This window comes from Callithrix jacchus, chromosome 14 (assembly GCF_049354715.1).
Source record: "Callithrix jacchus isolate 240 chromosome 14, calJac240_pri, whole genome shotgun sequence".
NCBI lineage: Eukaryota > Metazoa > Chordata > Mammalia > Primates > Cebidae > Callithrix > Callithrix jacchus.
The window spans coordinates 113,176,696-113,192,206 of record NC_133515.1 but is presented as its reverse complement, the minus strand read 5'-3'; the positions used below and the strand labels follow the sequence as shown (position 1 = coordinate 113,192,206).

Here is a 15,511-nt window from a genome sequence, read left to right as displayed (position 1 = left end):
TCAGCTACACTTGCCTTGCAGATAACAGGTTTAAAACTACTGTCTTGCCTCTTTTTGATTAAGTTTTGCTTTTAAAAATATTTTATATGCTGATTATTTTTTACTATGATTTTTATAAACATCATAATTATATTACATTGCAGAGTACAATGTGATGTTTTGACATCTGTACACAGTGTGAAATGATTACATCGGGCAAATTAACATACAGTTAACATACACATCACTCAGTTTTTGTGGTAAGACACTTGAAATCTGCTTTCTTCTTACTTTTAAATATACGGTACAATATTATTGATTCTTTAGTTGTTGAATAGATTGCAAATTGTATCCATCCTGTCTGGCTGAGAAACATGACCCTCCACCAGGAACTCTCCATTCCCTCACCACCAGCACCACTGCAAGCTTTGCTTTTTTTATGATTCATTGAAACAATATTTAGAAGATACAAAAGTTAGTTTTAAAAAAAATTACCTATAGTTCTACTAGAGACAAAAACTGTTAAGGTTTTGATGTGCTTTTTATGATTAACTTAATGTATTTTATATTTACTTAAATAGTTAGAATGTTACTGTTTTGCATATTTTACATTTCCATTTTACATGATATTTAATTTTCCTTTTTGTTTCTCATGCTTTAAAAACAGTTTTTAACAGCAGAGTGATATTGAAATCAATGAATATTGTGCTATTTAACTATTTTCCAATTTGTGTTAATTTTGTTCTGTTATAAACTGTGACTTAGCAGGTACCCACTAAGTGCCCATTAAGACAACTCTTTTTACTCATTTCTTTATTTCTTTTTAATTTTTTTTATGGCATTTCAGGTTTTGGGGTCCATGTGCAGAACATGCAAGATAGTTGCACAGGTACACACATGGCAGTGTGTTTTGCTGCCTTCCTCCCCTTCACCCACATTTGGCATTTCTCCCCAGGCTATTTCATAAATTTATATTGGTTTTTGTGCCCTTACAAAGTTTTGATAACTGAATTTTTTTTTAAAAAAAAAGAAAGTCAGCTTTCACACTGAGAGCCATGCCTGTGCCATCTTTATAACAGCACAGTAATGGTTAAATATCCAATTTATTTACCAAATCACCAATACATTTATTTTCATTTCATTAATTTAGCCTATTTACTTCTTCTCGAATCAATAAAAGCAGTAATAATTGTCTACTGGTTTTGAAGCCTTTTTCCAGGCAATATGAAGGTGCATAAAAAAAAAATTAGCCAGGCACAGTGGTGCATGCCAATAGTCCCAGCTACTCAGGAGGCTGAGGTGGGAGGATCGCTTGAGCCCAGGAGGTCAAGGCTGCAGTGAGCCATAATTGTGCCACTGTATGCCAGCCTGGGCAACAGAGTGAGACCCTGTCTCTAAAATTTTTTTTTAATTAAAAAAAAAAAAAAAAGACCGTGGGTGATCATGTTTCAATAGTCCAAAGGCTTCGAGAATTCTGGAGAAGGGAGGGTGCTTCCAGCTATGAAATTTCATTGCATTTGAGTGGAGAAGGTGATGTTTGAAGTAATACAGAAGTAACCTTTTACTGAATAGATTGATTTTTAAGGTTAAGATCCAGGGAGGGGTGAGAAAGCATTCCAGGAAAAGAAACTCATTGTCCAAAGGTAAGGAGGCAAAAAAGCCAGGAGACCCCTCGGAATAGCAAGAGCTGGGCAGCCTGGGATAGAACCGGATATGCCCTGCTTATTCACCTGGTGGGCAAGGCCAAGGGGTTTGGGCCTGGGAGAAGCATGACCCCAAGCCTTGAAAAGATCAGGACCAGATCAGACGGAGGGAGGAGGGGAGGAGAGGCTTCAGCTAGAGGGCCATAGGCCATGCCCTCACAGAGGCTGCAAGCTGGAAATGAGGATATAGACTTGGCCAGGATTGGAAGCACCTGCTTAAGCCTCAGGCTCTTGTTCATTGAATGATTTATTTAAAGACTTAAAAATCATAACAAGTTAAGTGACTGTAGGTTTAACTTCATTCTCTTTTCTTCCTTTCTGTTTCTTCCTTTCTGTTTCTTCCTTTTCCACTGAATGAGCACCCTACCTGGAGACCCTTTGGGGAATACAGATGTGCTGGGACAGGGACCTGACCACCAAGTGTCACACCTGGTATGCCAGGTAACCCCTGGAGGGTGGGGGTGAAAAGCTGGCAGGAGCCTCATGCGGGGCTGGTACACGGCCCAGCACCCAGCGCCTCCCTGAACAGCCAGGAATGGCTGTGGTTGGTCATGCGCATTGCTGGGCTGGCCCGAGCCCTCACGCTGCAGTGAGAGAGGAGGCTCTTTCTTCCTGTAAAAAGCCCTGTCCTGGCCTGGCTCCCACCCCAGCCAGAGGCAAGGAGAACAGCTGGCAGCTGTCCTGTAGTTACTCCCAGCCTCTGCTCACTTGGCATTTGGTGGGGCTGCTCTTTGCACCAATCCAGAGACAGGGATGCTAAGTTAGGAAGCCACAAGAGCAAGGCAGAAGGCTTCAGGCTGGGACATGAGAGTGAAAGCTGTGTTTGGACAGGGTGGTATTCACAGTTCCACGCATGCCTCGGCGGGCTCCAGCTGCCGTGAGCTTCTCCCTGAAACCCTCACTCCATGCGGCCCCGGGAGCAGAGAAGCCCATAGGTGGACAGTGCTGTCACCTGGTGCCTTCTGGAAGGGCCAAGTACAAGAGTTCTTCCAGTTTCTCAGGGGTCTGGCCAAAGTAGGCTCAGGAAAATCAATAAAAGCCCTCAGTAACAGATTTCTCCTGACCATTTTTCATATTCTCCTTGGATTAACCCCGCTCAGGGTTGGTTTGTTTCATTGGGTGGGGTGGTTTTCATGCTGCCAGTAATTAGCTGTGGGCTGGTGGGCAGAGGGAGGGTGCCCTAGGACATGTTCAGCACTTGGTCTTGCTGTCTGGAAGATGGGTGCATTACCCTGAAGGGGCAGCTCCCTTCGATGGGTCCTCAGGGGGCACTTTGGGCTGGGACCCCCAAACGCAGCTGACTGCAGATGCACCTGTGCCACGGTGTATTGAGAAGTTATCTCTGGATAGTAGGGTCATACAGGGTTTTGTTTTCTTATTTTTGCTTAAATAAATATTCATAATTTCCTATACAGGTTTTAACCTTTTTATTTAGGGAGGAAGGGAGTTTAATCTCTAAGTTAGAAGCTTCCTGGGATGTTATAAAATAATACTCAAGAACAAAAAAAATTCATATTGCTTGCCCAATGATTTGCTTCAAGTGATTGGTCCCAAAGAAATAATTTCCTTTTTTATGTTTTTGAGACAGGGTATCGCTCTGTCACCTAGGCTGGAGGGCAGTGGTGCAATCACAGCTTACTGCAGACTTGGCCTCCGGGCTTCAGTGATCCTCCCATCTCAGCCTTCTGAGTAGTCAAAGAAATAACAGAGGCAAAGTGCTGTATATATGAAAAAAAAGTTTATTATGGCCTCTCTTTAATAGTAAAAGCAGAAAACAGCCTAGATGCCTCAAAGCCAGAACCTAGTTTTGGCACTGGGGCTTCCTCCAAACAGCAGAACATACTCAGTGTGAAGATGACAGTTAAGATCACTGCCTAGAGACGAGGATGCGGGTTTCTGGTGTGACGTTGGGTGAAGAGGCAGGATATAGGCAATTGTCACAGTTTTTATGTGGATGAGAATTTGAAGAGATGTGAAAGTGAAAGACAAAGAGAAGGCTTGTGTGAACGGGGAGCGAACCCTCCCAAACTGAAAGACAACAGTGGTTTCAGCTGGATGATCTGTAAGGTGTCGGCCGTTGTAACATTTCGGCCGATTATTTAACCTCTCTGCACGCTGGGTTTTCTCACCTGCCAGATGGAGGGGACAACACCTACTCCCATCTACATCTCAGGACCTTCGGGGTAACAAAACCTCTGCCGGCCTTGCACGAGAGAGCTCCCACACGTATGCGAGGGGTGCTCATTCCTCTGGCATCAGCACCAGCCTGTAGGTTGGTGTGAGGCCCTCTGCTCCAAATTAGGAGAGAATTACTTTGGGCATCTTATTGATTTTCAAAGCTTCCCTTTCATCTGGCACTCAGACTCATTGGACTATCAGGACCAGACACAAATGCAGAAATGATTTCCTCAGATTCTCTCATGTAAATCGCCACAGTGAGTCCGCAGAGACCAGGGGGAGAAAGACACCCTCACCCTCACACAGTCTGGCCTGGGGTGAGGGGTCCCTAGCCGAGGGGCTGGCTTCCACCATGCCCCGCCCTCGGGTCCTGGTCCCAGCTGCTGTAGGAACGTCCCCAGGGCTCCGAGGTGTGGGGCAGGCTGTGGAGAGAGCTCACAGGCGGTGCCCTCCTGCTGGTACCTGAGCACGCGGTCCGAGGCCTGGCTGGACTTGGACACGTCGCAGCTCTGGTGCTTCTCCTGCGCCTTGGCCAGTTTCTCTGCTGCTGCGATCGGGCATCCGGAGAGGCTGCAATCACAGAAAGCGGGTTGAATAGTCCCACTTGAAACGCCTTCACAACACACCAAACCTCCCTTAGCATGAGGACCCTGACATGGGCGGAGCTGGTGGGGGAGGGGTGGCTTCCCAAACCTGGCCAGGGCAATCCTGATGGGTGGACTGGGAGAGGGAAGGTGCTCGTGACCTAGTGCGTGCTTTCTGCAAGGTTTCCAGCAGAGAAGGCGGTGGCAGTGCTGCATGTGAGGTGTGTTCAGTCCTTCCCAGTGAGAGCACGCCAGCTCCCGCGCATTCAGGAGGACACCACGGGGAAACTGTAGACACAGATTCTACTCTGGGTGCTCACCGTTTCTGGAAATGTAGAACTAACAGCTTGGGTGGGGTGAGTTTTTAAGTCCGAGAATGGCAATGCCAGGCTGTTACCAGAAGATGGAGCTCTAAGCTGATTTCCTAAATGCCACGGACCGTGGCCTCTAGGGTGGTCTGTCTGAGCCGATTTCCTAAATGCTTTGACTATAGCCTCTGGGGGGCTCTGTCTGGCTTTAGCCCTTCGGGGTTCTCCAAGAGCAGGGAAACGAAAGTGGTGAGGACCCCAGAATGATTCCTCAGATGGCAGTAACGTGTGCTGGAGCCAAACGGTTCAGGCTTAGTCTAGATGCAGGAGACACCAGATGGGCTGTTTTGGGCTCAAGCTCATTTTACATGAAATCACCGTGTCTGCTCTGTGGGTGTCCACATGCATATCTACTCATATGCACAGACGCTCACCCCATATATGTGTCATATCCCAAAAATACGCCTGTGCTGAGGTCTGACGGAGGAACGTCCCCAGGTGCTGCCGATACCACATGAAGAGCACCCAGCACACAGCCCTCCAGACCATCCAGCACCTCCTGCCTCTGCAGATGACACACCTCAACATCTCTGGAGGGCACGTGGTCATTTGATTCATTATGAATTTAACACAAAGAACCAAGTTTGCCGGTCAGACAAGCACAAATTAGAGTAAAGCTTACGATAGTTTCCTTCTTTTAGATATAATTTTATGTGAACTCATAAAACCATAGACTGTAAGACAAACGTGAACAGAATTACTTTTCCGCTTCTGGAAAGAAAGTTATCGGATAAGAACTGAATATCATGGGCAACTGAGTAGCTCCTATCAAGCCAGAACAGGACGGAAAAAGAGAACTGAAATCTTTCACAAACAAAAGAGTGATTCTGCCTATACTTGTTCACAGCGGGAGTCCAGCGTCTATTTCTCCCACCCAGCCTGCGAAACACCTGCAGGTTGTCCTGAAGAAGTCCATACTGATGACCTGGGGTTTCCGCAAAATTCCAACGGCAGCCGCACCAAGCTACACACTGTACAGGCTTGCTGCATTCCTGCTCATGTCCAGTCCACTGGGTACTGGGACAGCCCCGCCTACACCGAGGAGGACAGCCTGTCTATACCCTGGAGGACAGCCCTATCTCTACCCCAGAGGACAGCATCATCTATACCCTGGAGGACAGCATTGTCTATACCCGGGAAGACAGCCCCATCTACACCCCGGAGGACAGAGAAGGCGTGACCTCCTCCCCTCCAGTCATTGTAAATGGTCACGGTTTCCACTCTTGATACAATGCTCCATTATGCTAAGCAGGGTGGGGCAACTGAAATCATCCCCTTTACACCACAAGCTTGGGGAGCATTTGCCGCTTTTGTGCGTCATGTGGAGGTGCCTGCACTTCATGGGGAGCACAGTAGGGAGTGTTAAAAACACTGTGGGGAGCCCCGTGGGGAGCGCTGTGGGGAGCATGGTTAGCCTCCCTGGGAAGGAGGAGGCATGGAGAGTGGCCAACGTGGCCTCCCACACCAGTGCCGCACGCATGACTTACCTTCGGTGGGAGTTCCTGTTGCTGTTGACGTGCCCGCGCCCCGTGCAGCCTGGAGTGGGGCACTTGAGGACACTTTCATGCATGGCAAGGACTTGACGGGGAGAGGCAAAGAGAACAGCCAGCATTAAAACAGAGGCATGGTCAGGACACACAAGAATGCAGTCATTTAACAAAGGCCAGGTCGCTCAGGACAGACAGTCCTACAAACGTTTGTGATGGGCATGGTCAGGAAAACACACATGGGAGGAGAAAGAGGGTTGACTGGACCCTACGCTAAAGGCCCTGCACAGCAGGGGCACTGGACCCAGGAGCCGGGGAGTTCAGAGCACACAGAGTGGACTCCTGCCTCATGGGCTAGAGGAGCCAGAAACTCCCAGATGTCTCCTATGCATAAGCACTGAGGACTGATTAGCCATAGAGCAGCAGAGGCTGGGGCTGTTAAAAACACGCCTGTGCTTTGGAAACACACAGCATTATGAATGTGTGGAGGGCAGATGAAGAGAGAACCACAAACCTTAATTTTAAATAAAATGAAATAATCACTCTTCCTTTAGGAATCAAGGGCTTTATTATTCTTTCAATAGAATGAGCTAGAATAATAAGCGTTCTGCATTTTTACCCTGTGAAATTAACAAGTGGGAGAGGCCACGCAGACACTCCTTGTGGTGCAAGGATGCTACGGCCGGTTGCAGGGGAGAGCGATGTGAACTCTCCCAGCAGTGGTGTTGGACCCCAGTCATCTGTATCTTCTTTCCCCTCTGGTCCTCTGTGAACACTCCACTACCCTGGGTTCTGGGTAGGTCAGCAGGGACGAAGTCACCCCCACACGGACCCCTTCTGCATGATGCCTTTTCCTCTGAGCCCACTGTCTCCAAACTCCAGGGGAATGGGTGGTGGCTTTCCCTGCCAGCAGGGTTTACCTGAGGCCAGGTGGACATGGGAGGCCTATTCAAAACAGATCTGCCTGCCCTAGTTATGTAACTCTATTTTCCACACTTTTCCTCCTTCTCTAGAGCAGCTTCTCTGTTTCCCCTGCAGTCTGCTGGGCACCGGGTCCCACATCCAGGCTATGACCCAAGTCCCCAGCCTATGTTCTCACTGTGGGGCAGATCCCCCAACAGAGTCTGCTTTGGTGTTAGTGTTATGACTCCTGCAGCTCCTGCCTTGTCCTGGATGTGGGAGGTGCCTAGCAAGTGCCCTCAGCAAAATGAACAATCAGAGTGAGTCCATCTTTGGCTCAGCTTGTGCTAGGACCTGGCTGGAGAGTGTCACAGGAGGGGTCCTTTTGGAGGGGGTCCAAGCACAGTTCCTCGCCCCCTTCCTCCCGTCTCAGAGGAAGAAGTGCCTCTCCTCCCTTCAGGGACACCTCCAGGAATCATCTGCTCGGTCCCCCTTCCTGCCGGACAAGGACCTGCCTACTTCATTCATTCTTTCTTCTTGACCATTTGCCCACCACCATGTGGCAACAGCACACAAATGCTTCCCGCTGACATGCACCTGCCCCGCACCTTTCCTTTTATGGTGAACTTTTCACATAGAGTCTTCCGTGGAGATGGTGCACATGGGTTGCTCTCACCTGAGGTCCAGATGGTGAGTGGACCCTACCCCTCTCTCCTGCTGCATGGGACACAGCCTCCCAGCCTCCCACTGAGTCCACCTGAGGTGGCGCCTGCTTGCTATCGTCGGTCTCCGTTCCGCTGCCACTTCATCCATCTCAGCCGCATTTCTCAGACGTCTGCAGCATGGGCAGCTCCTATCCTCCTCTCCTCTTCTCGCGTCCGTCTCTCGGGGTCAACAGGAAACGCTGTGTGGCCTGCAGTTCCTCTCAGACGTCTGCAGCACCCCAGCCGTTGCCTTCCTGCAGGGCTTCATCAGAAACACTTTCCTCTCCTGGTTTTCGGTTTCTTTGATTTCCCTGCACCTGCTCGTGCTCCATCTTCCCATGCACTCACGGCCGAACTTCCCATTTCTGGGCCCTCCTTCATTCCTGCTTCATGCCTCCTTCCAAAGCAATTCCATTCTCTGTGCCCACCAATGCTGTGTCACAGACGGTACCCAGGTAGCCACCTCTGCACCTGACCTCCCCTGGCCTCCAGAGCCACCTCCCTAAACCCTGCTGAATATCGTGCAGCTCCCCCAACTTAAGTGGGAAGAATGCAAGTCCCGGTTTCCTGCCAAATGTGGCCCCACTGCTCAGCCTTCCATATGGATTTTCAGCCCTGGCACCCTCAAGTTCACCGAGGCTACCATCCTTGGGGTCCTCTTGGTCTCCCCTCTTCTCTTACTCCTCACATGCGCTGTTCTCCTCGGCCTGCCCGCCCGTCTCTGGATGTTTCTTGAATCTGCCCCAGCTTTTCCATTCCCACTACTGCTCTTTTTCATGCCCTCATCCCTTGTGTGGACTTTCACAGCTGCCTTTAGAAAATGCCGTGGGTTCCTTGCCTCTCACACAGGACAGCAGGAGCAGTGCCTCAGGGCAGCCTTGGGGGCCCCAGGAGCAGCTCTCCCTTCCATCTAGACCATGCTGTGGCATCTCCACCATGCAGGGCCCTGCCTCGTGCCCATGCCCTTCTTTCAGCCGGGCAGGGAGCTCTCTGAGGGCCAGCACGGTGTCTCAGGTGATGGCGTGTCCTCGGTGGTCCTGACACAGTGTGCTGTGGGTTTATGAAAGTCAGTTGGACGGAAATGATGATTAGGGGAAATTAGCCCAGAAAAAAAATAAAATATAAAGCCTTCTATGGATGGAATTCTCCAACTGGTTCAGCGAATGCTTGTGGCGTTATAAAGAATCACACAGAAGCAAAGGCTGAGAAGCCTCCTCTGTGTTGCCTAGAGTGCGTCGGTGCCACCGTGTCAGAGCTGAGCTCTCCCCAACTCTGAGCGCGATCTGACCCTGGGAAGCACCGGCAGTTGGCACAATGTACACTGTGCCAGTCCACGCCCCACACCTTCACTTCACTGAGGCCCGTCCTGTGGAAGCAGGGAGTCAGAAGAATTTCCCATCCATAAAAAGGAGCCGATAATCTACCTCGAAGGTGAAAATGTGGGTTTTAAAAATACATAAAGGAACTCTTTCTTCTAAAACACTAGAGCGTGGCCCTACTGCCTCACTTCGTAAATGAGGAAAATGAAGTACAGAGAGCCTGCAAGGCGCCTTCAGACTGAAACTGGAGTACCAGAGCCAGGTTTCAGAGGAGACAGGCAGGCTTGGAGGTCAGACACATATGGATACACGTTTTACCTCGAAGTTTACTTAAGCAAGTTGGTACCTGCTCAGGTTTGTTTAAGAAGATGCTGTGTATCCTCAGTTTTCCAGACGCTGGCTAACCTCTGGACAGAGAGGGCGGCAGAGCCTCTGACTCTCATCTTCCTCATCTGAATGAAAGGGCAGTGTTGGCCTGCAGTGTTGACTGGGTGTGGGTGAACTCGTGTTTGCTGGGTGCATGGAAGCTGCTGTCTCCCTGCTCATGTAACACACGGGATTGTGGCCACACACTCTCATTTGTTTATTTTCACGGCTCTTCGGGCCTGTTCACACGATGGTTACAAAAAACACAAGTTTGCTATTTTTAGGAGCCGTTTGAAAACCCGGAGCTCTAAGAGCATCTACAGATCTTTCACTTGAAAATGTTCAGCCAAACCTTCCTAAGTCCCAAATACTCCTACGAACCTGTCCTTGCGCTGCCAGATTTTGCTCTCAACCCAAAGGTCCCCATTTTAATGGGACAGTCCTCAAAAGGTCCTTTAAGTAATTAAGCGGTCATCTTGTCATGTCTCAAGCCATGTTATGACATGCTCCCCACTAGAAACTGTGTCTTAGTAAGGGAGACGCTTCAGTGCCACAGACTCAAAACCAGAGCCTTAAACTCACTCACTCATTTCTGAGAATGTGCCTTTTCCCTGAATAATCAATTTTAGCTGTTGTATTTAATCAATTGTCATGCTTTATGTGCTGAAAGGATAAACAAAAAAAGATGTAATCGTTTCAGTTCTAAAAAAACGTTTGTTATATTCATGGATTTATTCCACATGATCAGAGCCTAATTGATTAAAGAGAACGCTTAGGATGCAAACCCATCTGATTCCAACCTCCTTCCTTATGAAAGAAGCGACAGTGTTGAAATGTCAAGATGACCATGATATGAGACAGACTTTACAAGTGAAATGCAATCAACCTTCAGCTCTAGATATGCACGTGGAAGATATACAGAAATCCAGCTATTTGGGCAAGAAATGTCTGTCTCAAGGCCTCTGTTCCCTGGGATTCACAGCAGTTTCATGCTGGAAGGGATGTCTCAGAGACCATTGAATTCAATTCTGTGACTGGGAGAAGAGAACCCTAGAAGCAGCCTGCCCAAGGTCATGGAGCAGGTTCCACCTGAAATCGGGACTAGAACCCAGGCCTGTCCAGGAGCTCTGTGACAGGGCGGTGGGCGTCAGGGTGCGCCTCTCCTGGGGTCGTGCCATTGGCAGGCCCATGAATCCTGCATGAGTTGCCTGTCAAGGTAAGTAGGGGCCTAGTTAAATCAGGTCGCACTGAGCCGGGCGATGGAGATGACGTCAGGTAAGAGGGATGACAGAGACAGAGTCATGGGCGTGGGCACCCGCAAGGGCAGCGGTGAACGTGGACTTACTTTCTGGAGGGACCCTATCTTTGTGCGGGCATCCGGACAGGCTGCGGTGATGTGGGTACAGCCCAGTTACGTGGCCGGTTCCATCACACCCGGGGGTTGGACACTTGCTCTCTTTCTTTTCTGTTCTTGAGGGATCTAAAAGCGACAACAGGTGCCAAGAGAATGAATGTTTACCAGTCGAAGACAAACGTGATCATTTAACAATCTGAAGAAACCTTGCTAGAGAATGAAGTAAAGCAGGTGTCAGGGACAGGCTGCGACGTCAGACTTGGCTTAGGTACTTCTTTGGTTTTGGGTGACTTTTTTCAACCTTACACAGTATCATCATGAATCATAAAGTATTTTAATTGTTATTCTGAAGAAAAGAAAAGCCTACCCCTCTCTTAACTGATTATTTTCCCGTGTGTTACATGATAAGCTGTGTTGCTCAAAGGAATCAACGTAAACCGTGATGAGACAGTGACCTTCTTAGAGAACGAGACTCTGTGCCGTCGTCATTCAGCAATTTGCCGTGAAATTCAGCCACAGAGCGTCATCCCATTCAGAAACTCTCCAGCTGAATTTCCCTCTTATTGAATGCTCTAATCGCACACGCTAGAAGCTGCAGGATTTTCCTGGCATTGAAATTTGCTCTCTGGAGGTCAACTGACATTGTTCCATAGCGCACCAATTCAGCGCTTTTCTGAAGAGACTGAACTCTCAGAAGGCACTGTAAGCAAATGACCGAAAAGGTGGCAAGCCCACCTGACAGGGGTGACGGGTAATCAACACGTTTCAGAAGCCACGGGAGCAGCCTTTTGTTTTGGTTTCTTCATCTGTACTTGGAACCAGAGGAAGGCTCGGAGAATGCCGTGCATGCACACACAAAATTAACAAGTAATGGGTTTCTACAGCCCTGTCAGCTGCTCCGCAAGGACCAGTCAAGGGCAAATTAGGGCAGAGCATTGCTTAAAAAAAAATTCAATCCAGAGGCCAGACATGTAATGATATTGCTAATAAAATTATTTCTATACCCAGAATTGACTACAGTTCATAAATATGCAATATAATAACTTCAGAAAATATTTCTAAGGCAAAGCTTAGACCAAACAGTAAATCTAAGCACGTGAAACACTGTATTTTTAGCCAGTTTTTGAAAACCAGTTGCTCAGATCACCAACAGATAGTGACTATTATTTAGTCCACATATGCGATAAATTTTCTTTAGGGATTAATTCTTTATGATATTTCAGTAATCAGGCCAATCATGATTGCTAGAAAATGCATTTTTACTTTTGGTTAAGAATTCACTTTATATTGATAAAAAGCTGGATTTAAAAGTTTTTGAACTCTTACGGACTTTTCATTCATTGAAGTGAACCTGAAATCGATGAAGCACTAGCAGGGTAGACAAATGCTATCACATTCATATAAAAAGTACTCCCCTGTTCTTCTTTAGCTAACATCTTATTCTGCATAATGTGCCTCTCATGTGCTGGAAACTCTTAAGCCAGTACTGCTGTTGAAGGAAATACATGTGTACAATCATCAGCTACTTTCCTACCATTATTTATCAAGAAGAACCTTGGAGAACAAGTCTAAAATTATGTGGTTGTGGCTTCGATTCCTAATTAGATTACTGGAACTTCTCTTACACATGCCAACAAAAACGCGTAGCACTTCATTCCTTTTCCGCCATTTCACAATAATGTTGGTATAAATTACTGTAAACAGAAATCGCCACAAAGTAGTGAGGGCACAATAACAGTTTCAAAAGAAACACCGACAATCAAAAATCATAGCCAGAGACAAGAGACTTTAAACTAGATGTAAAGGGCTAGTGACGGGTGCAAAAACGTGTAAGGTGTATCTGTTACTCGTCCTTAAGTGACTCTATTCTATCACAACACTTATGATTTCCTAACCAAATATATCACTTCACGGATTTCAAAAGTTCTGGGAAATTAAGCAGGGATTTGCATGAAAACAAATGTGCCTCCAAAGCATTTCAGGTTTTGGAAGACGACAAGGGTATACTCTCCTCTCGATGCATGAGGTCCTGGTTGAGGTGGGGTCACCTGGTTGAGGTGGGGTCACCTGGGATCTGCCTTCACCATTACCTCCCCTTGCTCTCTTCCTACTTGTAATCTCAAAAGCAAACATACAAGCAAACACAAAATAACCAAGCAAGCGAAGGAACCAACAATTTAACCAAACACCTTGCAACAACTTACAGAAAAAAAAAGGGTGCTGTTCAGCTTGTGCCCTTCACTCGTAGAGGAGGCTGCTGCGTAGAAGACAGAGGAGTTTCATGATCCAGGCCTTTTGCATTAGCTCAAGATTTTGGAAATGTGACTCATCGATAATTTAAATCGGTGTGAGGAGATTGTGTAGAAACGAGAATACAAGTGGGCTCTCTGTTTAATAAAATAACAGCGTCTGAAAATAGAGCCTGTTGACACGCTAGCGGAGGCAGGGATTCTCTGTTGACTGTGGTGGTCAGACAGCATCGCAGTGTTTTTAAGGGGCCTCTTTGCTTTGTTGGCCTTGCTTGGCTGTATGTATTGGCTATTTGTTCTGGATATAACTACAGACATCTTCGAAGGACATTTGGAATAATGTGGAAAGCACTGATGGACACGGAAATGAGCTTTGGTCAGAGGGAGAAGACCTGGAACAGCTAGGAGAGACGGAAGTCAATGCCTTCCGCATACAGGAAAGTCAGAATCCGCAACCTCTCCTCACTTCAGGGAAAAAGCACGTCTCAGCTCTTACTGTTCATTCCCACCCGACCCCATTTACACAGGGGAAGCAGGCAGTGTGATTTTTATTTTCTTGCAAACAAAACAAAACAAGAACAAAACAAAACGAGTTAAAATTTGCATAAAGCCACTGAGTTTAAAGGGACCAAGGAACCAAAGAAGCCAGTGCAACAGAGAATTTGCAAAGCTAAGTCAGCCTCTCCCTTCCACGGCACATCCCTACCTTGCTTGATGCCAAAACTCCCTCCTAAAATCTATCATCTGGGATTCTGAAACATAACCCTAAAATACATTTGTCCAACTGAGCAATCACATGAGGAGAAGACACTTTTTCTTCCCCCAAAATAAAAATGTTTCATTCCTGGATGATTCTCAAAACTTTAACTACAAATTTCTAATAGATAATTTTAGCCCATCTTGTTAACAACGGTAGCACGGTAATTTTAAACATATGTGCTATGTTTAATAGTCTCTAAAATGCCCAAACCAGGCCTGAAGCTCTACTGAGCTACAGTCTACTAATTCTCTTTCCTTTAAAAAAACAATCCCTTCAATACATAATGACACAGGAAGGGGAAAGTCTTCACCTTGCTACCGAAATGCTGCCTGTGCCCGGGCACCCTGCCGAGAGCCCCCGAGCCTCTGGCTAAGGTACTTCTACAGTTTGTGTTTGGCTGTGGTGATGCCCAGCTTGCCCCAGAAGGTAGGTGCACACATTGAGAGGAGAATACACACCCATGCCACAGTGGAAAAAAAAGATGCAGTTTTTCTGATTGTTTGAAGTTTATATAGCAACTGATTTTCAAGTAAATTCCTGAACCTCACTATTGGGTTCATCATGAGGGAAGTCGGGATTCATCATGAATAGAATAGAATAAAAAACAGAAAAGGACATTTTGGGCACTAACATAGAAGGATTTAATGAACTGCCAATTTTATTATTGAAATTGCTTCTCACTGAGTTGTAAAAGAATATTGGGATGGAGACATTCACAAAGCTGAGGTTCTGCATGAGGCTGATTAGAGCATGCCTCAAATGGAAAGTGGACACCACCCCTTACAAACATGAAAACCGTCATTCAGGCTGGAGGTACATATATACATGATCTACTTACATACATATATATATGTAAAGATAGTTAAATACCGCAACAGATGCAAACATGTGCCCACATCCTTCATAAAAGAAAACTCAGCTAAAACTATCGTATGGGATAGTTTTTGAGTGTTTTATAAAATTAATATTTGAGAAAAGCACCGTAACTGTTTCCACAGTGGAATGGAATCAGTGAGGGGGAATGAATATCCTTAAGAAATTGCTATTGATCTTAGCTGAGGCCATATCATGCCTTGCATAGCAAATGGTTTCCATTCCTAACTATCTGAAGATAATTAATGTGCAGTCACTGCCCTTATCTTGTGTTATCGGTCATTCGGTTAGTGTTCAATTTCTATCAGGGGTGTTTTCTATGAGGGCAGTTTCATCAATAACTGTCACTTGATGATAATTTTATAAATCATGATGCCACCTACCCAATCCCATTTATAAAATATGTGCTTTATCTCGGATTGACTAATTGTTCCATAAACCCTTGCCACTCAGCATAGACTGTGGTTCATTTATAACAGCACAGGCTAACCCTACTATTTCTATCACGTGATGCGTCTGTGCTTTAGCCCTGTCTTCCCAAGGAGTGCATTCCCACTGAAATATCCTATTAGTCATCTGCTCTGATAATATGACACTGAGCTGCTTTATGCATTTCTCAGACAAATGTTTATTTGCTCTTCAGAAACATAATCACGAAATATCCTTCTGGAATCAACTCTAAGAATG

General features: G+C 46.7%; 1 protein-coding gene across 50 annotated transcripts in view; it reads right to left on the bottom strand.

The window, feature by feature from the left end:
* MYT1L (myelin transcription factor 1 like) overlaps nucleotides 1-15,511 on the bottom strand; it is a 565,076-nt gene that overhangs the window by 123,724 nt on the left and 425,841 nt on the right. For all 50 annotated transcript variants that reach the window (XM_017964578.4, XM_078350034.1, XM_017964584.4 and 47 more), the window contains exons 11-13: nucleotides 10,934-11,068; nucleotides 6,300-6,390; nucleotides 4,323-4,430 (exon numbers count right to left, since the gene is read on the bottom strand). In XM_017964578.4, the coding sequence (XP_017820067.1) occupies nucleotides 4,323-4,430; nucleotides 6,300-6,390; nucleotides 10,934-11,068 (334 nt within the window). The remainder of the gene's footprint in view (nucleotides 1-4,322; nucleotides 4,431-6,299; nucleotides 6,391-10,933; nucleotides 11,069-15,511) is intronic.